This window comes from Bombina bombina, chromosome 2 (assembly GCF_027579735.1).
Source record: "Bombina bombina isolate aBomBom1 chromosome 2, aBomBom1.pri, whole genome shotgun sequence".
In the NCBI taxonomy this organism is placed as follows: domain Eukaryota; kingdom Metazoa; phylum Chordata; class Amphibia; order Anura; family Bombinatoridae; genus Bombina; species Bombina bombina.
Genome location: NC_069500.1, coordinates 298,623,512 through 298,645,045, shown reverse-complemented (window position 1 = coordinate 298,645,045; position 21,534 = coordinate 298,623,512). Strand labels below are relative to the sequence as shown.

Sequence of the window (21,534 nt, the reverse complement as noted above, 5' to 3'; positions counted from 1 at the left end):
CTAAATGTGCTGGGGCGCTTGGTTTACATGAGAAACTAGGCATAAAGTTCTAGGCAGTCACTATAAATGCAGCAGCCGGTAGTTCATATTTTTTTCAAACCAAAGTCACTAGTGATATCAGGGAATTTTCAGTCTTTTAAAAGAATCTGAGATCAAAAAGTAATCTATGGGTTTGTATATGCAAGTACTATGAACTTGCTGCAATAGTAAATGATATGGTGGTTAGTTTGTGGTCTGTACAGGGAGTCTATAAACATATGTAAACAAACAGAAATTGAGTCAGTCTCTGCATTTGCTAAAACTAGAACACCAGGGAATATAAATCAGTGAGCATTACTAGAAAGTACGTAACTGATACTGGTATGTCATATTTATTCACACATAAAAAAACCCGAATGTTTAAATGCTATTTCATAGGAATGATATAACATTTTTTTTTAAGAACAATGTCCCTTTAAAGGGACACTGGACCCAATTTTTTTCTTTTGTGATTCAGATAGAGCATGCCATTTTAAGCAACTTTCTAATTTACTCCTATTATCAAATTTTCTTCATTCTCTTGGTATATTTATTTGAAAAGCAAGAATGTAAGTTTAGATGCTGGTCCATTTTTGGTGAACAAACTGGGTTGTCCTTGCTGATTGGACACCACCAATAAAAAAGTTCTGTCCATTGTTCTGAACCAAATGTTTGCTGGCTCCTTAGCTTAGATGACTTCTTTTTAAAATAAAGATAGCAAGAGAACGAAGAAAATTTGATAATAGGAGTAAATTAGAAAGTTGCTTAAAATTGCACTCTTTATCTGAAACACAAAAGAAAAAATTTGGATTCAGTGTCCCTTTAAGTCTTTCCAGTTTGAGAGACTGGAGTAACTACTGAAATCTTATGGCCTGATTCTTAAAAGCTCATATCATAGGGACAAATAGCTTATTTTGCTGTGCACTATATTGTACCATAATTAATATTAGTAAATTCCTTTTAATGAGATATACAGTTCCCAATGTAAGGATTGGCTTTCAAAACAATCCCTGAGGTCTTGTAATACTGAGGAGCCATTTTATACAATCCCTTATAAAATGTCTTATAGAATCTCACCAGACCAGAGAGCTTTACAGAATCAAGCCCATAGTGATCCTAGTTTCCAAGTCTATGGCAATTATATCAAGTTGGAGAGACAGATCCCAGAGAGTATATTCAGAATTATGCCCCATGTCGTGCAGAGTCTCAAATCTTTGTTTCTTGTTTACTATGTTGTTTGCAGTTTACATATTATAACAAACCATGCTCCTCGTTACAACTGCTATGCTGTTGATTTGCAACTCAACATATCTTTCAAACCAAACTCAAATATCCCATGACAAACTGCCTTGCTGTTCCTGAAACAGATGATTGACAGCTGGCTGACATTAAACCTTGATAAACTATAGCTACTCGTATTGGTCTGTGGTAGCATGACGGTAGGTAGTAAACTCTCCCCTTTTTAAAATTAGATCCAGAATGTTAGTGATATTTTAGAAAAAGTTTAATTCGTCAGTTATAATGAAGATGCACCATAACTTATTTTTTAATATGGGTATGAAATTCAAATATCCCGCGCTGTGTTGCCCACTTCAAAAGTAAATTTTTCTGTGAGCTAACGGTTTGCATTGTTGTCCATTCAGCACTCTAGCTACAACAAAAGTGCCTTATGGGGAGAGCACTGATTGGAGAACAATTCAAACCGTTAGCTCACTGAAAAATTTACTTTTAAATGGGCTGCGCTGTGTGGGGTATTTGAATTTCAAATCTATATTAAAGAGAAAATTATAGCGCAACTTCATTAAAGCTGATTAATTTAAAGGGACAGTCTACACCAGAATTTTTATTGTTTTAAAAGATAGATAATCCCTTTATTACCCATTTCCCAGTTTTGCATAACTAACACATTTATAATAATATACTTTTAACCTCTGTGATTATCTTGTATCTAAGCCTCTGCAAACTGCCCCTTTTTCAGTTCTTTTGACAGACTTGCAGTCTAGCCAATCAGTGCCTGCTCCCAGATAACTTCTCGTGCACGAGCACAGTGTTATCTATATGAAATACGTGAACTAACACCCTCTAGTGGTGAAAAACTGTTAAAATGCAATCTGAAAGAGGTGGGCTTCAAGGTTTAAGAAATTAGCATATGAACCTCCTAGGTTAAGCTTTCAACTAAGAATACCAAGAGAACAAAGCCAAATTGGTGATAAAAGTAAATTGGAAAATTGTTTAAAATTACATGCTCTATCTGAATCATGAAAGTTTATTTTGGCCTAGACTGTCCCTTTAACTATCTAAAATATCACTAACATTCCAGAAATGTTTTTTAAAAAGGGGAATAGTTTACCATCATTTTAAGCACTGGAAACCCCAAATTTTTCTTTTATGATTTGGATAGAACATACAATTTTAAACAGCTTTCCAATTTACTTCTATTTCTATTCTATTCAAATTTGCTTCATTATCTTGTTATCCTTTGCTGAAGGAACAGGATTCCACTACTGGTAGCTAGCTGAACACTCTAGTTAGCCAATCACAAGAGACAAACGGGTGCAAGCACCAATCAGCAGCTAGAGTGGGATACGTGAGTATTCTTTTTTTTTTTTTTTTAACAAGGGATATATTATTCATGTTTCATGTATATATGTTATTTAAAGGGATACCGAACCCACAAGGGATATTAAGAGAAGAAAGCACATTTGATAATAGAAGTGAATTTAAAAGTGTCTTAAAATGACATGCTCCAGTCCAGCTCATAAGTTACAGTAAAGAATACTCAGAGAAACAGTAACATTTGGTTAAAGAAGTGAACTGGGCGGAACATGTAATTTTAAGACACTTTTAAAGTCACTTCTATTATCAAATGTGCTTTCTTCTCTTAATATCCCTTGTGGGTTCGGTATCCCTTTAAACAACATATATACATGAATAATATACAGCAATGCAGCCACTGCAAGATGTGTGAATGCACCATGCTTCTGTCATAGAGTGCAAAAATACCTAAGCTCCAAGATGGAGCTGACGTGTATAAGGAGGTGGAGTTTCACCAACTGGCACCAGTAAGTGGTTAAAATAAGAGAATGAATTTGAAGAGAGCTACAGGCACAGGAGGTGAGTAATTATGTCATTGTAGTTGTATCCATTTAGGAACTTTGGGCTAGATTACAAGTGGTGCAGCATTTTTTTTTAGCAATCTCGAAAACTCCACTAGGATTTTCATTTTTGCGCTAGTTGGGTTGCGCTCGTATTACAAGTTCCTAAAAAACTTATTTTTAACTAGCGTTAACCAGAATAGTGCGGAAAAAAACTAACTTAATATTTTGCATGCGCATGCATGTATTCCCCTATGGAAATCAATGAAGAAAAAAAGTGGAAAAAAAACTAAAACCCAAGATCGCGCAAACGCCATCACATTTCACATTCCCTATAGAAGTCAATGGAGAAAAAAAAATGTTGAAAAAAACTTACACCCATCGCGCAAACAACTTGGTATATTCGCATTATAAAATGTGAAATATTTACAGTAAATACATAGTTAAAATCTTTATTAAATATGAATATTGCATAAATATGTTTTATCATGTTGTATCTACTTAAGGGCAAAGGGACATAATAATGCCCTTATATATATGTCTATATATGTGTACATATATATTAATGTATTTATGTGTATATCTGACTGTAAATACATATAAATACATTAATATATATGTAGACATATATAAACATACATATATACATACAAATACATCTTAAGCAATGTATATGTGTCTCAATGTTAAAAAGCCATTTGCCTGCCTGTACTTTGTAATGTATTTTTTAAAAAGTGTTTTGTGCAACTTTTTTGTTTCGGAAAACAGTTAACCACAGCTCTGAGATCGCTGTAAGGATTGAAGCATAAAGGACGATTGCACTAGCGAAATTGTGATTTTGCTCAACTTGTAATATCAGCACAATGAAAAACACTTGTAAAAACACTATTGCGCTAGCCCAAAACCGCTTGCATCTCACTTGTAACCTAGCCTTTATGTGTAGTACTGATATAAACATTGTTTCAAACCGCCATATAATGCTAAAGACACATACTCACGAGCCTAGATATGCTCGCAAGTAGCTACATTTCAACAAAAGATACCATAAGAAATAGAACGATAAAAAGGACATTCCAGTCTAAATTTAAATGCACATTAATGAATTACATATTTTATTTGAAACATATTTGCAATATACATGTATTGGCAAAAATGCTTCTAGTAAAATTTACCACTGTTTTTCTCTGCACGTGCATGTGAAGCATAGCTAGATATTCTCAGTGCACCAGCATTTTAAATACTGAAGTTGTAATTAACAATTTGAGACATTACAAGATGGCACAAGCACCTTAGGCTGTGTGCTGTGTTTAAAATGCTGGTGCATGGTGCATACTTAAATACACTTTTGAAACAGCAATAACTTTTATTAGAAACATTTTTGCTAATACATGTATATTACAAAAAAATATTTTATTTAAAACTGAAATGCATCCATGTGGATTCCAATTTGGGCTGGAATGACCCTTTAATTTTGACTTTGATGTTCCTTTAATTGCTGCACATAATCTCCATAATCTAATAAATGCCTTTCTGAGATAATATCCAGATTGTTTCATTGTGGTCTCCAGAAAACAACTACACAAAATATGCATGTGAATGACAGCAAGGTTGCGAACACCTGCCCACCCTCATTGTACTGGCCTCTTAAATGATACACGCTTTAAAATGGATAGTCTAGTCAAAATTAAACTTGCATAATTCAGAGATAGAGCTTGCAATTTTATACAACTTTCCAATTTACTTTTATCATCAAATTTGCTTTAAACCCAGGTAGGCTCATAAGGTAAGTTCTAAGCCCTTGAAGGCCACCTCTTATCTCAGTGCATTTTTACAGTTTTTCACAGCTAGACAGCGCTAGTTCATGTGTGCAATTTATATAACATTGTGCTCACTCCCATGGAGTTATTTATGAATCAACACTGACTGGCTAAAATGCAAGTCTGTCAAAAGAACTAAGATAGGGGGCAGACTGCAGAGGTCTAGATACAAGGTAATCACAGAAGTAAAAGGTGTATTAATATAACTGTCTTTCTAATGCAAAACTTGGGAAGGGGTAATAAAAGGATTATCTATCTTTTTAAACAATAACAATTCTGGAGCAGACTGTCCCTTTAAGACTTATCTGCTGTACCGTATAATCGGGGACCTAGGTTACTAATGGGACTCTTTGTGCCCAAGGTTCCTGTCTGCACTTTTAACCAAAGCCTCTGCGACTAAACATATCAAGAGGTTAGTTACTTTATGTGGTGCTTTTAGCTGGGCAACTCTCTCCCCAAACAGTTAAAACTGAGAGGCCTTTTCTCTGGAAATATTTATAGCCAAAAAAGACCCATTTGTTCATGCTAAGCTTCTCAAAACAATTAAATGGCATTAAGTGACATCATTTCTGTCTTGCTGTCATATTTAAGTTTTGTTTGGCCCTAAGAAGTTATAAATCTGCTGCCCCCTCACTTCCCACCCATACAACATTTTATCACATTTGCCATATATGTTTCTTGCAACTGAGAAGTTACTTGATTAAAGGGACATTCAATTTAAAATGTAATACACCATAAATGTTTAAAAAAGCATTTGCAATGTACTTGTATTACTTATTTGCTGTTTTGGAGGGATCAGGGAGTGGGAGGTGTCAGGTGGGAGGGTAATATTTACTCTGCATCAAAAATTAACCTTACACGCTAATTGATTAACCTCTTCACTGCCAGGAATTTCACATAAGGTGTGACTGCAGTAGTTGTTTGTAAATAATTTCAGTGAGAAACCCAAAGTTTGCGAAAAAGTTAACAATTGTATTATTTAATCCTATCTGGCGGTCAAATAGTGGTATCAAATGTACCAAAATGGGTCTAGATCAAAACCTTGGTTTGTCTACTTTAAATATATATATAGTTTTCATAGGTAAAACAAAAAATCAAAAGCTCTATTTCTGTTTAATTAGAGTGGTAGCAAAAACGGTAAAAATTCTCTGGTACTTTAGGCGAGATTTACTCTGAAATTCCCCGTAGCAAAGGGGTTAATTTCATATGCTCTATCAGAATCATGAAAGCAACAATTTGGGTTTCATGTCCCTTTAACTGAAAATTTTGTTTCCCCCACTACTACTAAAGAAGCTTTGTGGGGGAAAGCTGCAATATATTACAGTGCAGGTGTTCATTTTATATGTGCCCCTAAATGGTGACACAAAGAAGAAATGACAAATAAGGCTTTTTAAGGGGGTGGGAGTTATGTGCCTAGACTTTAAAACAATGCAAACTAGGGCATCAACATGACCGTTGTACATTTTTTAAACATATTTTGTATGCTGTGTTCTGGCAATGGATCTCATTTTTTACTATTTATTTTATCACTTTCAACCATCTCCCTCTTTTACCTCTCCACTTATTCTATGCAGATCACTGGGCATGTGAAAAACAGACGGTGGCAACTTTCAGATTTAATGGTGCTACAAAAATGAATAGGGTGAAAATAAAATTTAAATATGCCCCTAATATTTATAGACAGTGAACGCTTACAATGGCCAGAATTGTTGTGATTGTATTTCTACTGCTGCTCTCAGATATAATTATGTTCTGGATGAGCAATCTACAGTAAGAAACCTCATTTGGTTATAAGGACAGCCAGATTTTTATACAAGCAATAGCCTTATATCAAATGATTTCCTTGCAGTTGTTCTTATTACAGATGAAAAGCATAGAAAAACTATTAAAGGGATTGTAATTTGTAAACCCACAAAAAAACATTTTCAAAACAGCATATCAAGTTGTTTAACTACGCAAATAACATGTATTAGCCATTTTCTATAGTTTATCTGTATTTTTCTGTTGAAATTATTATTTCTGCCAAACCCTTCTTCAACCTAATTATGCACCGCAAATTACTGTTTTCTACCTGGGTAGAACAAGCGGCCCGCATGCGCATTTCCGATAGTATCTGGTCACGCATGCGCACAATTATCTTCTCTCCTTCTGTATCAACTGGAGTGTCATCAATACCGTGGCGGAGGAGGCCTATGACAGGTTGTGGTGGGAGTGGCGCACCAGAGTGTTGAAGACAGAGGGACGCAGCGGTTACAGTCAAGCTTGGAGGAGCGCACGTACAGTGCACATTCTCTTGCCCTGAGATTCTACTGCGCATGCATTGTTGGTGAAGGCACATGGTAAAACCGGCCTTCTTTTCTGGGTGGTCATAAGAGCCGTTTATAGCAGATATAAAAATATAATTTATATAGGAACTGAAGCTTTGTTTCAAACTAACAGTAAGTGTATTTAGATGTGTTAGACTTTAAATAACTAGTCATGTATTTTTTATTTGTTTAAAAAATAAAAGATTTCTAACCCTTTAAACAACTATAGTATTATTGTAATATCATAAAAACATTAAAGAAATTCATGTTGTTGCTTATAAAGTAATTGGCAATGGCAAATAGTATTCAAATTAAGGAACCAACCAAATTACTAATGAGCTAGACATGTTTTAAACTAGGATAAAGTGTATAAACATATAAATCAGAGAGGTAAAAACTCAAAAACATTTTTTTTAATGCCTTTGAAATAGAGTGATTTTTTTATTTATATAGATATAGTGCATTGCTGTGGAATTTTTGGGTATATTTGGAATTTGAAACGTTGGACTGTGAGCTGGATGTGTAAAATATTTGTTTAGAGAATAAAACAATATAGAGACAAATTATGGCCCCCATGACTAGTAAAAAGCCAACGTTCCCTTATATCCTCACCTTAAATCACTCCCAAAATGTCTTCCAGTTTATTAATAGTAAGTTAGAATCAATAAGTTCTACAATCAATGATGAAGATTCAGAACCCATCTACATTATGAAACCATGAAAGAAGCCAGTTCATGGCATTGTAGACCACATTACTGCTATACCTTAAATGTATATTAATATCTAAATGTAAATATCATTCATATCAAAGAACACTGAACATTAAAAAAAAATCAATTTGAAAAAGTTAAATTAAAGCTGTTTAGATTTTCAAACAAACAAAAAGTGAATGTTTCCCAGTACAGCAACATCCATAAAATATGTCAGCACATATACCCCATTTCTTACTCAATGCCCAAACTAAGACAGCATCCTTTCTCATAGACCAGCATGGGGCCTTTGTATAAACCAATCAAATGCACAAACTGTAATCCACCATATCATGTTTACAAAATAATAAACACATTTTCTTAATAAAAAAGAGAGTTTTGCCATTGGCGCTGAGGGTGGATATTCCTTGATGACTTGAATAATGAGAAGAACAGACCATGCTTCTAGAGCTGGTTTTCTGATAACTACCTAGTGATGTCTTCTAACAGAGCTTATTCCTGGCTACTCCAGTAGTATACAAGACAATACACTCACTGTTATTTCACATTGTATGTTCTGTATACTTAGATGTACAGTACAGTCAATCAAAAACGTATTTGGTAGTGTATAATCTCACCTTAAACTAATATATAATAAAGGCACACGTGGGTTGTAAGCTCAGGGAGCTTCTAAACAGTGCCAAGGGTGACATTGGTTTAAACCCAGCTCTGCTCCAAAACCAGTATAAGATGTTACTTACTTCCCAGAGGTGCTGAGTGTTTCTTAATGCCCCTGCTTGCACTTTGTCTGGAGACACGATGAGCCCTTGGAAAGGCCCGATCCATGTTCCTTGCTGGATTCTTTGAGCTGCACAAATGCCATATGTCAGACCTGGAACAGTACTGGTACACAGACACACCTCCCGAGGAAGGTCTCTCAACCACTCAGGGATTTCAGGTGGAGGGACCAAAGATGCAGTGCCACTAGTGCCCACCAGGCGTCTCAAGGAGTGTAGGGGCCCATGCATAGGACATTCTCCATTCCGATTATCTGCACACATGTCACACCCTAAATACAAGAAGAAAAAAAGATATAAATACCCATTTGACATTAAATATTAAAATAGTGCTAAGAATATGAATATAAATGCAAAATTATAAAGATCATATTTTAAATTTGTGCCCAATTATGCATGTGTAAGATATTTACAGAATTTTTATACTGTTCTGTTTTTATCTTTCCTGCAGAAGTAATAGAATATTTCAAATAGGTGTCACACATAGAAATACTGCTGATTAATACCCTAGAATATCAATACTCTATCACATCCACATGTACAACACAATGTCCCACATTGACAGAGATTAAAGGGACAGTATACACCAATTTTCATATAACTGCATGAAATAGACACTACTATAATGAAGAATATGCACAGATACTGATCTAAAAATCCAGTATAAAACATTTTTAAAAACTAACTTTTTAATGAGATTGATGAGATTAGCAAGAACAGCCAGTGAAAGGGGCTGGGTGCAGATTCCCCCCCCCCCCCCCCACCCCCCACGTTCCCTGCATATAAAAAGACAGATTAGACAAACAGGAGCCAGCAGTGGTCTGTAAACGTATGTATAAATCTGACACTTTGGGGCTTGGTTAGGAGTCTGAAAACCAGCACAATGTTATTAAAAATAAGCAAAACTGTACATTTTTATAAAACACTCCCAGATGGACTATATAAATGGATCATCTACAAAACATTTATGCAAAGAAAAATGTCCCTTTAACATACAATTCCATTTACATACAGTAGATAGTGATGCACTAACAAAAAGTCCATGCAATGTACAGGCACAGCTATGTGAAAATACTTGAGCTAAGACTATAGAAATGCCAACACATAACTACCCATACTGTACTATGCAAATATACTCACATAATAAATAACAGATGTGCACAAACCTCTTATCCACTCTCCAATACATTTTTATCTCTGCCCCTCATCAATGCCCCCATCTCTCTGCCCACAACATTTATATATCTCATGGTTCCCCTGTTTCACACCTCATATATTAAAATTCCTCCTATTACAATTCCCTTCTCTCTACGCATTATAGATCTGTTTAGCTATATCCTCCACAGCCACACGTTCTACTTTCATCACATTGTCTCCTGTTTCTCCCAAACTGTTTATCTTTCTAAACCTAGAATATTCTGCCCCCATTCTCCTGTCATTTAAAACCTTTGTTCCGTATATTTTAACCCCCTCCCTCTATCACAAGATAATCCTATGTTATCTCATATCTCTTTAGCCCCCATATTATTCCTCGTCTTCTCTGTTCTCTCATTCTTCTACTTTTTCATTTTGACCATTTCACTTTCTTTTGCGCCCATGTTTCAATTCAATAAGATCAATAAAGAAGTACGAAGGAAGAATAATACATTCGCGCCAGTATGAGACAAACTGCGCAAGCGCGTAATCACTGCGTTTGCGTGTGGTCTACTTTTTGTTTAAAGTTAAAATAAAAACACGACCATTGATATGCCGCAATACAATATATATATATATATATATATATATATATATATATATATATATATATATATATATATATATATATATTATTTGTTTTTTTTAAATAATCATGTGCACGCTTGCACGTTTTAGTAAATCGTGCTTACAACTTACGAAAATCGTGCCCACGCTTTACAAGTTATCAAACTCTCGGTTACTCTCCGCGCATTGTTATATAAGGGAAAGGACAGCAAAGTGGTGCATTTCTGAATTGTAACACGCATATACTATTTCAATTAGAGCAATTGACAGACTATTTTTAGTTGTTCTTCTGTCACAGCACAGCCTCAAATAACTGCAACTAAATGTGCGCTGTGTTTATGGCTATACATGTAAACCAATGTATTTATTCTTTCATTAGACCACAGGCAAACATTATGCGAAGTTGTAACGTTTTATAGTGTGTTGACGTTGGAATTATTTTAAATTAGTACCATTGCCATCTAAGAAGAAAATGCAACATACAAATAGCCTGCATGCACATAAATGTTTTTTATTTAAAAAAAAAAATCAGATGCTAAAATTGTTTAGGATATAATTAGCAAACTTATATAAAGTATAGTCAAGTTATTAAGTTAGTTTTCAGAGTACAATTTCTAAAGATGTTAATGACACTAGTTTCCCCTTCTATGAACTACTGTGCACATACAAGAGCCACATATGTGTATATATAAAGGCAAATAAATGGTATACACATACTTTATGTTGTCCACTTAATAAAAGTGTAATAGAGCATTTTTTCTATTAGAAGGAGAAATGATAGATGGATGGATAAATTATAGAGATAGACAGACAGACAGACAGATAGCTAGATAGATTAGATAAATTACAATAGGCAAATAGGAAGGCACTAGAGGACTTCCCTGTATAGTTGGGGGAAAAAAGGTAATTTATTACATCACACTAATCATATTGCTTTAAGTTGCTGAGAGTAAAACTATCCTGAAGTGAAGTACACTCATATTTATTTATCTGATATTCACAATAGATAGACTATCTCCATGAGTAACTGTGATATTCACCTTTGGCTAAATAATGTGTAATCCATACTCTGTAGTTAACGGGACATTAAACCAAAAAAAATATTTCATGAAAGATAGAGCATTGAATTTTAAACAACTTTTCGATTTATTTCTCTTATAAAATGTTATTTGTTTTCTTGTTATTCTTTGTTGAAAAGCAGAGATGTAAGCTCAGGCGTGTACACTTATCTGCAGCACTATATGGCATCAGTTTTGCAACAATGTTATACATTAGCAAGAGCACTAGTGGCAACACTATTTTCTGTCATGTAGTGCTTCAGGCACGCTTCCTACCTAGGTATCTCTTCAACAAAGAATAACATGAAAAATAAGAAAATTTGATAATAGAAATAAATTGGAAACTTTTTTTTTTAAATTGTATTCTCTATCTGATTAATGGGTTTTATGTCCCTTTAATTCAGAACTCACGTATTATCTAAGCACAGTTGTAATTGCTCAAATTAAGTAATTTAAGACAATCGATTCCGGTGTTTAGGTCGTTTCTGAAAACAGTCTGGTTTTCTAACGTATACAAAGAAAATATAGAATACAGAAGTGAATGAAAAAGTTAATATAATATATAAAATATAAAGTTGTATTTAATTTACATTAAAGAATTGAAGACTTGTATTTAATGAGGTCTCTGCTGTATAAATACCAGGTTATTGATGGTTTTGTCGGAGGCACGATGTATATACATGTAATATTAAAGTCATCCATCCCAGAAAGCTTTTCAGTCGGTGATTGAACAGTTAAACAGCTTCTCTTTTTTGTCACATTGGTCCCCTATGCTTCTAAATACACTTTCTAGAATGGTGTGTTAGGAGTGTAAGATACTGATGGATGTAAAAGCAAATGTGTTTCATGTTGAGGAGTGAGGATTTATAAAATATACTGACTGTAATCAATGTGATTTACATGTGAAGGTAACTGGATACATAATGTACTGTAGACCGATACAGGAATATCAGGAGCTAATATTGAGCACTAGACTTTATTTTAGAGCTGTGGGTACTGGTGGGCTGAATAAAATATGCACAATGTATTCGTATTTGGTCATTAGATTCTTTTAAGGCTGCCATAATTACATTTTATTTAAAGGGACATACCACCCACATTTTTTATTTTATAATTTAGAAAGATAATGCAATTTTAAACATCTTTCAAATTTACTTATATTATCTAATTTGTTTTATTCTCTTGATATGCTTTGATGAAAAGCATATCTAGATATGCTCACTAGCTGCTGATTGGTTGCTGCACATAGAAGCATCGTGTGATTGGCTCACCATGTGCATTGCTTTTTCTTCAACTAAGGATATTTAAAAAATGAAGCAAAATAAATAATGGAAGTAAATTGTATTGTTGTTTAAATTTCTATTCTCTATCTGAATCATGAAAGAAAGATTTTGGGTTTAGTGGCCCTTTAAGTTTTTTTATATATATAAAACTAAATTGTTTTTTATGATAAGTAAAGGAAATGTGAAGTCACAACACATTTGCCTGCTCATGAGATTTATAATCCACACACAATATATAGGCAAACAATATAAACTTGACATTTATTTTAAATTATTGCAGAACAGAAATTGGTTATTATATATATATATATATAATCTTATTTATTTTTATTTTTTACAAATATATATATTATGTTTACAATTACTGCTACAGTTATCATTTTACATTTTTTGATTTACCAACGTCATGTGCCGGACTAATGCTATAATGGCTTAAAATAATGGCTTTTACTGACAACATATATAGCAAATGAAAACACTTCTGTTAAATCCAGCGTAGGTCAATAGTGATCAAATGTCAGAGTCCCTCCCTTGGGGCTAGTTGAGAGGCTCTAGTGAAAGCCATTGCTCTTCTCAATGCACTTGCTAGTGACAGGTGTCCACATAAAAAAACTGGAATAATTGGGGACTAGTTGGCAGTTTGTGCAAAAGGCCAGATATGAAGGGGGCTCTGCAAATGATTTGCTTTCCAAGGTGTAGAAGTGACCCTTTTTGATGGGGTTGAGTATCTCTGTCAAAGTAGTGAAAGGAAGTTTGTCTTTGTTATCATGTAAGTTCCACATGCACTGAATACCCCCTGCATGTTGACAATTATACCTACAAATCCAGTGATATCCTTTAGAGCTTAATTTTCTATAGTGGTTCATTTTTAAACCAACAGAATGTTTATTAAATAAACTGCTCTATATTAATTAACAATTTAAAAACGTTCCATGTGATGTAAAAAAAAAATCTAATTGCAAATGTATCATATAAACTGCCTCCTATAAGGTAAGGTACCTATTGTCACACTATTCTATGTCACTGTATGTCAGTGTGTGTATTTGTAGTGTGTGCACCTAAGTGACCTCAGCATAGGAAGAGATCCCCTGAGGTCTGCAAAAAAAAATCAATATAATTCATAAAATAAATTGCACGTGAGCACTAACTAATTGAGCATTTGAATAATCTCATTATATGATTGCAGGTATTGAAAAATAGTTTAAATTTATAAAATTCTGGTGATATTAAAATACTTAATTGTAACTTTCACATTTATCTTTTAAAAACCCATGGTAAACGCAGGCAAACAGACTTTCATTCATAGGATTTTAATAGGGAAAAAAACCCCACTGAGGATAATACTAAAATAGATTAAAATCTATGTGGTTTCCAATGTTATTGTTTCAGTCCGAATCTAACTTTTCGCATAGGAACCACAGGGCAAGTGGGGCTTTTAAATCCATATGTACTTAACACTAATGTATGTTATGGCTTTTAAAATAGCAACATGTTTGCAGTGATGAGTATATTAAATAGGAGAGTGTTCTTTGTGCTGTGATATATGGTGATCTATACATATATTTCTCTATGTCTCCAGCAGTCTAGTTCTGACAAACTGCAGGGCGATTTCAGTTGCATTTAACCTCTTCCAGACATGCAATATAACCAATACATAAGTGTAACAATAAATGTTTGTTGTTTCTTTTGATCTGACTTTAATTTATGGAAATAACAAAAATAAATAGCTATAATAATCCCCCAGCTATACTATTTCTGAATTATTAACTGGTAGACGCCTAATAGGCAGAACCCTGAAAATCATGCTGGGATATAAAGCTATGAAAGGTATTTTCCCACAAGGCAGATAAAAATGTGAGACGGTTTATAAAAGTATGATAAATATGTAACAAAACAGTATCTACTAACCGTCACCTTATCAGTGATCAATGCTCCAAAATGATAGAAAAATGTTACATGTTTCTAAACATAAAAATATGTTAAAGTTGTGATTTATTTGGAAAAGTTTTAAATAAGGGACTGTGCAGTATCGTTACAAAAATGATATATGAGTATTAGATTTAATCACACAGGGTGTATATGAGAAAATATGTCAGACATTGTTTTTCACAGTGAACCAGAGGGATCACTTTGTTCTTTCAGACAAGAACAATAAAGTCCAGAATTACTGAAATGGTAAATAATCTAAAATGACTGGTCCCACTAAATCCTTAAGGGGATACAAATGAATCTGTAGCTTTCTGATATTGGTAGGCTGTGGCCTTTTAACCCTAATCCTGTCAAAAACAAGTGAAACAACTTTTCAAGTGATGCAGCCCCTTCTGGAAGTAATTGGGTTAACGACTAGTACCTGCTCTCTGGGGCTCATTCATTCTCTACATTTGGTTCCTCTGATTCTGAACGTCTAGCAATCATTAAGGACGTATAGCTGCTAAACCTGGTAACAGAATAACTTCTCGTTTCCCTAAATCAGAATGGTTCTTCCTGATACCCTTTGCCCTAGTTCTGCAGCCTATAACATGGAATTTTCAGTTTGATTAACCTGATGATGTGATACTTAAAACTAATGTGTAAAGTTAAAGTTTCACTGAGAACAGTATAGCTGTATAGTATACTTACATTCTAATATAATTATAAAGGAAATCATTTAAGGTTGTAAAGTGTTGCATATGTATTTTTGGTTGGATTATTCTATTTATATTATGTACATAAGACTGTACGTGCATTGATATATATATTGCTATATAGTGTGTGTATTATGTGTGTGTCTATATGTGTTTATATTTGTTTGTGAATACATTCAGTATAAGTTCACCACTGTATGACTTTATGTGTGCCCTTATGTTTGACTAGACATAAGGTATGTGCATGTATGTACATAAGACTGTACGTGCATTGATATATATATTGCTATATAGTGTGTGTATTATGTGTGTGTCTATATGTGTTTATATTTGTTTGTGAATACATTCAGTATAAGTTCACAACTGTATGACTTTATGTGTGCCCTTATGTTTGACTAGACACAAGGTATGTGCATGTATGTACATAAGACTGCACGTGTATTGATATATATATTGCTAAGCTAATGCTCACATAAAGTATCTTTACTTTCAGGTTATATGTAATTATAGTCCTATTTTATCTGGTTGTCATTTCTTTTTTAACTCTGCTAATTTTTACTGTTACTAGTTAATATCCTCTCAGCCCTAAATATACGTTCTTACCCTGATGGAAATTCCAAACCAAGATTGGAATGTGACAGCCTTTATTCTCTTCACCTACCCTAGTTACTCATCGATCTCTGCTGCTGTTTGGATGTCAGATTGTAAAGAATCTACCCAACTCAGAATTCTATAATAACAAATTATGCCAAAGGAGATTAGAGGTGCAAAACTATATATGTAATGCTCCTCTGAAGAAGAAAAAAAAAGCAAACTGACATTGTGTATATATATACTGGCCCTCTTTAGATGCAATGGCCCATCTATTGTAAACATTATATACATTATATAGAATATTGTAACACAAAATGTTTGCTGGCATATTCTTCTGACAACACATTCTGTTTTCATTATCTTTTATACTTTACAATATCATCAAATGCAATTCCCTTTTTAAGTGAAGAGAGAAAATGTTAATGAGTATTTTCTTCTGATTGATTGTGTTAATGAATGAAATGTTTGTCAGAGTGAGAAGGTTAGAACAGAATATTGTGTGTATAAACCCTGCTCCCTGCCCCTGAGAGACCCCGATATACAATGCACAGATGATGAATAGGGCCAAGAGCTGGGATCGATTCAGCCTCTGTGCTGGCTCCACTCTCTCCTACAAAACTATAGGGCAATTAATTGTGGCTTGTCCCCTCATCCTTCATTTCCTTGTGGCACATATCGATGAAGATTACTGCTGATGGACCATTTTATCACCTTAAATAAACAGTCACCACCGTTTCTAACCTCAATCTAATATATGACTGCATATACCTGATATCAGGGGGTTAGGGGACATGAGAAGAAAACGTTTCAGTGTGTGAAATAAAAAATCTACAATATAATACATTGTCTGATGGCCTCAAAGACAAGAACTAACAACTATTTATTGTACAGTTAGCTTTTCCCAGTAACAATCAAGTACATACAGACAGACAATTAACCCTTACATCTCTACTTTTAGTGGAAAAAATGTCCAGACGGTATTAGTGCTTGTAGTGAGGAAGCTAAGCAAATTATATAGTTCATGTGTCATTTTATTGAGTGGAAGTTTGTGATCCTAGCTCTTTAGCACTTCAAGTTAAGTGAGATTCATTTATTAGTGAGGAAAGAAACCTTCCCATTTACTGCCCCTAAAATTGATCATTTATAGTAAAATGATTTGTAATTTGTAAAATAATAAATTAAAATAAAGTAAATTTAAACTGTTCTGAATAGGGGATCATCATCTCTGGCACACAGTATAGTGATTTAACATCAATTCCAAAACTGAAGATTAATGTTTTGTATTTTAACTTTAATTGTAATGTTGAGATCTGAGAACTATAATAATAATAATAATAGTAATAACCAGTTTGTGTTACTATATATATATATATATATATATATATATAAATAATTTATTTTAATTAAATAAGCCCTCAATTATGTTACTAGTCTAGGTCTATTAGGACAAACACACTGTGGAAGAGGTCTCTGATTGGTTTCCTGAAGTTATTAAAAGGTTTTAGTCTTATAAAACAGGTACAAATCATAGCCAGGTCAAGAATGGATCCCTGTATATTTTTCATGTATAAGACTCGAATGCATTAGGGACAATACAGGTAAAATACCCTCATTATTTTATTGCTACTCTTCGTATTTCCTCCACACGTTTATTGGTTATTGTTAAATATTGTGTCAAATTTGAAGAAAATAAACGGGAAATTAAGTAACAATACAAAAGTCGCCTACAATGTTCATATTTTGCATTTTACTCCGAACACATACTTTTATTTATATTGTTAAGTGCAATAGTAGTACGCACTATTTACAAAAGTTTATGGGGGGTTTTAAACTTCGTTCGCGCAGCGCTTTAGGTTATCTGCATTAACTCATCTTTTATGAGAGCTACAGAGGAACAGAAAATATTTACAGGAAGAATTTCCACTTAGATAAATATTACTGTCAGATATACCTACATCATGGAACCTGCGGATATATCTTTGTGACAAATCTCTGCTAGCTGGATCTGTAACTAACAGTTAATGGATATCTGTAAATACCGTTGTATCTAGGTAACTTACTGTACACTTTATACAAAATATTTACATTTTGTGATGTTAATTAATAGAAATCTTTTAGAGGGTGATTCATATTTTTGACGGTTTGGCAATTAATTTTGCATATAAATGCCCATACAGTCACTTATAGTTTTAGAAAAGGTAGAACTATTTGTGGATAAATATATCATTTTTAAAGTGTTTTTAGATACTCTAAATATATACTGTAATATATTTACTGTATATATTCGTATAAAATAGCACTTCGTTTTTATATTCAATTAACATAATTGAATGATTAATTTTATAATATATGTTAAAAAAAATGAAAAAAAAGATTTTCAGACAATTAATAGATATATATTAATTAATTATGGATTTTTAGTCGAACAAAATTTGAAAAATATAATTGAATCCAAAACTATAAATTAGGGCTACATTATATATGATATATATTTATATGACAATCAAATTGTAAATCATAAACAATATATATTATTGTTTATATACTGTATAACTAAAATTAGGTACAAAAAATATAAATACTGAAATTAACTTAAATATAGTTTAGAGTTTTAGCAAAATATTTGATAAAATATTGTTTAAAATTGTTATTTTTCTGTGATATTTTATATATTATTGTAATTTTTTTCTAAAACGTAAAAACAGCGTAACCAGTTCTGCAATATTATTATAAATTAACACAGATGGAAAAAAAACATGTATTCGTCTATGTTTTGTCAAAAAAATATGGGGTCTTTATAACAGAATTTTTTTTTTAAATAATTGAAATAATTAAACAGGAATATTTTTACTCAATAAAAATCAATAGAATATTATTATTATTATTATTAATATTAAGAATAAGAATATCACCATTAAATACAAATAAATAATGTACAATCAAAATAAGAAATTATATGTGTACCAGGGTCACTTAACCCTTTCAAATAATTGTATTTTACCATGAATTAACTTTGATGGCAAAAAAATATATATTTTACTTTCCAATCTGGTTATATTATAGAGCTTAAAGGTGATAACCAGGCGATATATAATCTATAACTGGTTATCGCATTATGAAATTAGACCTGTCACAATCACCTTTCCTGAAAGTCGTGTTAATTTCATATGTTGCTATATTTGTATGTGTAAATCCATAGACACATTTCTGCTCTATGATTATTTTAATGACAAAATTGGGAATAAATCAGATTGGACAAAATCAGTAACTAGGTGTGATGCTTAAAATTTGGGCTGACATTGACAATGTATTAGTTTTGCAGGTAAACTCATAAGTACACAAGCCCTGGTTTTCCTACCAAAGACAAGACCTAGTATTAATATATCAGTAGCTAAAGGGCAAGGGTGTGCTAGGGTGTGATGGTAAAATAACTGTGCAAATCTGCTCTAAAATACAGCGTTGTGTCCTGGGCAGGGGGTGATTGTAGGTGCTATGCACTGGGTATGGTATGGGGTGACTGTGAGTGCTGAGTCCTATCTTTGGCAGGGGGTGATTATGTAATATGTGTTCCTTGTATAGAAGGGGGTGAATGAGGTTGCTAAGTCCTGTCTATAACAGGGGGTGTCTGTGTTAGATGTATCCTTGGTATAGGGTTCACGTGGGTGCTCTAGGTCCTGGACATGGGTGCTCTAGGTATGCCAGGTGTTACTGTGTGATGCGCTCTGGGCAAGGCAGGAGTGTTGTGCTCTAGGTATGTCAGGTGTAACTGTGTGTGATGTGCCCTGAGTAAGGCAGGTGTAACTGTGTGTGATGTGCCCTGGGTATGGCAGGAGAAATGTGCTCGAGTTATGCCAGGTGTAACTGTGTGTGATGTGCCCTGAGTAAGGCAGGTGTAACTGTTTGTGATGTGCCCTGAGTAAGGCAGGAGTGTTGTGCTCTAGTTATGCCAGGTGTAACTGTGTGTGATGTGCCCTGAGTAAGGCAGGAGTGTTGTGCTCTAGTTATGCCAGGTGTGACTGTGTGTGATGTGCCCTGAGTATAGCAGGAGAAATGTGCTCTATTTATGCCAGATGTAACTGTGTGTGATGTGCCCTGAGTAAGGCAGGTGTAGCTATGTGTGATGTGCCCTGAGTAAGGCAGGTATAACTGTGTGTGATGTGCCCTGAGTAAGGCAGGAGTGTTGTGCTCTAGTTATGCCAGGTGTAACTGTGTGTGATGTGCCCTGAGCAAGGCAGGTGTAACTGTGTGTGATGTGCCCTGAGTAAGGCAGGAGTAACTGTGTGTGATGTGCCCAGAGTAAGGCAGGTGTAACTGTGTGTGATGTGCCCTGAGTAAGGCAGGAGTAACTGTGTGTGATGTGCCCAGAGTAAGGCAGGTGTAACTGTGTGTGATGTGCCCAGAGTAAGGCAGGTGTAACTGTGTGTGATGTGCCCTGAATAAGGCAGATGTAACTGTGTGTGATGTGCCCTGAGTAAGGCAGGAGTAACTGTGTGTGATGTGCCCTGAGTAAGGCAGGTGTAGCTGTGTGTGATGTGCCCTGAGTAAGGCAGGTGTAACTGTGCGTGAGGTGCCCTGAGTAAGGCAGATGTAACTGTGCGTGATGTGCCCTGAGCAAGGCAGGTGTAACTGTGTGTGATGTGCCCTGAGTAAGGCAAGAGTAGCTGTGTGTGATGTGCCCTGAGTAAGGCAGGTGTAGCTGTGTGTGATGTTCCCTGAGTAACGCAGGTGTAGCTGTGTGTGATGTGCCCTGAGTAAGGCAGGTGTAACTGTGCGTGATGTGCCCTGAGTAAGGCAGGTGTAACTGTGCGTGATGTGCCCTGAGTAAGGCAGGTGTAGCTGTGTGTGATGTGCCCTGGGTATGGCAGGAGAAATGTGCTCTAGTCATGCCAGGTGTAACTGTGTGTGATGTGCCCTGGTATGGCAGGTGTGACTGTGTGATGTGCTCTGGGAATGGCAGGAGTGATGTGCTCTAGAAATGCCAGGTTTGACTGTAGGTGAGGTGCCCTGGGTATGTCAGGTGTGAGTGTGGGTGACGTGGCCTTGGTAAGGCAGGTGTGACTTTGTGATGTGCTCTGGGAATGGCAGGGATTACTGTGGGTGACTGTATGATGTGCTATAAATATGGCAGGGGGATTGTGGGTGAGGTGCCGTGGGTATGGCAGGTGTAACTGTGGGTGAGGTGCCCTGGGTAAGGCAGGTGATCTTTTGGTGACATGCCCTAGGTAAGGCAGGGAGCGGTGAATGTGGGTGATGTGCTCTGCGAATGTCAGGTGTGACTGTGGGTGAGGTGCCCTGGGTAAGGCAGGGAGGGTTGACTGTGGGTGAGGTGCCCTGGCTAAGGCAGGGAGGGTGACTATGGGTGTTGAATCCTAGACAAGGCAAGGTTGTGTAGCTACTGAGCTATGGGTACCCAGTAATACATACGGTTGTTGGGGTCGCTGGCCGGGCTGCTAAGAGGGATGATCTCCATACGCTGCTGACCATACAGATAG

General features: G+C 34.9%; 1 protein-coding gene across 1 annotated transcript in view; it reads right to left on the bottom strand.

The window, feature by feature from the left end:
• Window positions 1-21,534, bottom strand: part of PRDM6 (PR/SET domain 6) — a 282,147-nt gene that overhangs the window by 260,236 nt on the left and 377 nt on the right. The window contains exons 1-2 of the mRNA XM_053701612.1: window positions 21,467-21,534; window positions 8,687-8,994 (exon numbers count right to left, since the gene is read on the bottom strand). The exon at window positions 21,467-21,534 is cut by the window's right edge and continues 377 nt beyond it. Coding sequence (XP_053557587.1) covers window positions 8,687-8,994; window positions 21,467-21,534 — 376 coding nt within the window. The remainder of the gene's footprint in view (window positions 1-8,686; window positions 8,995-21,466) is intronic.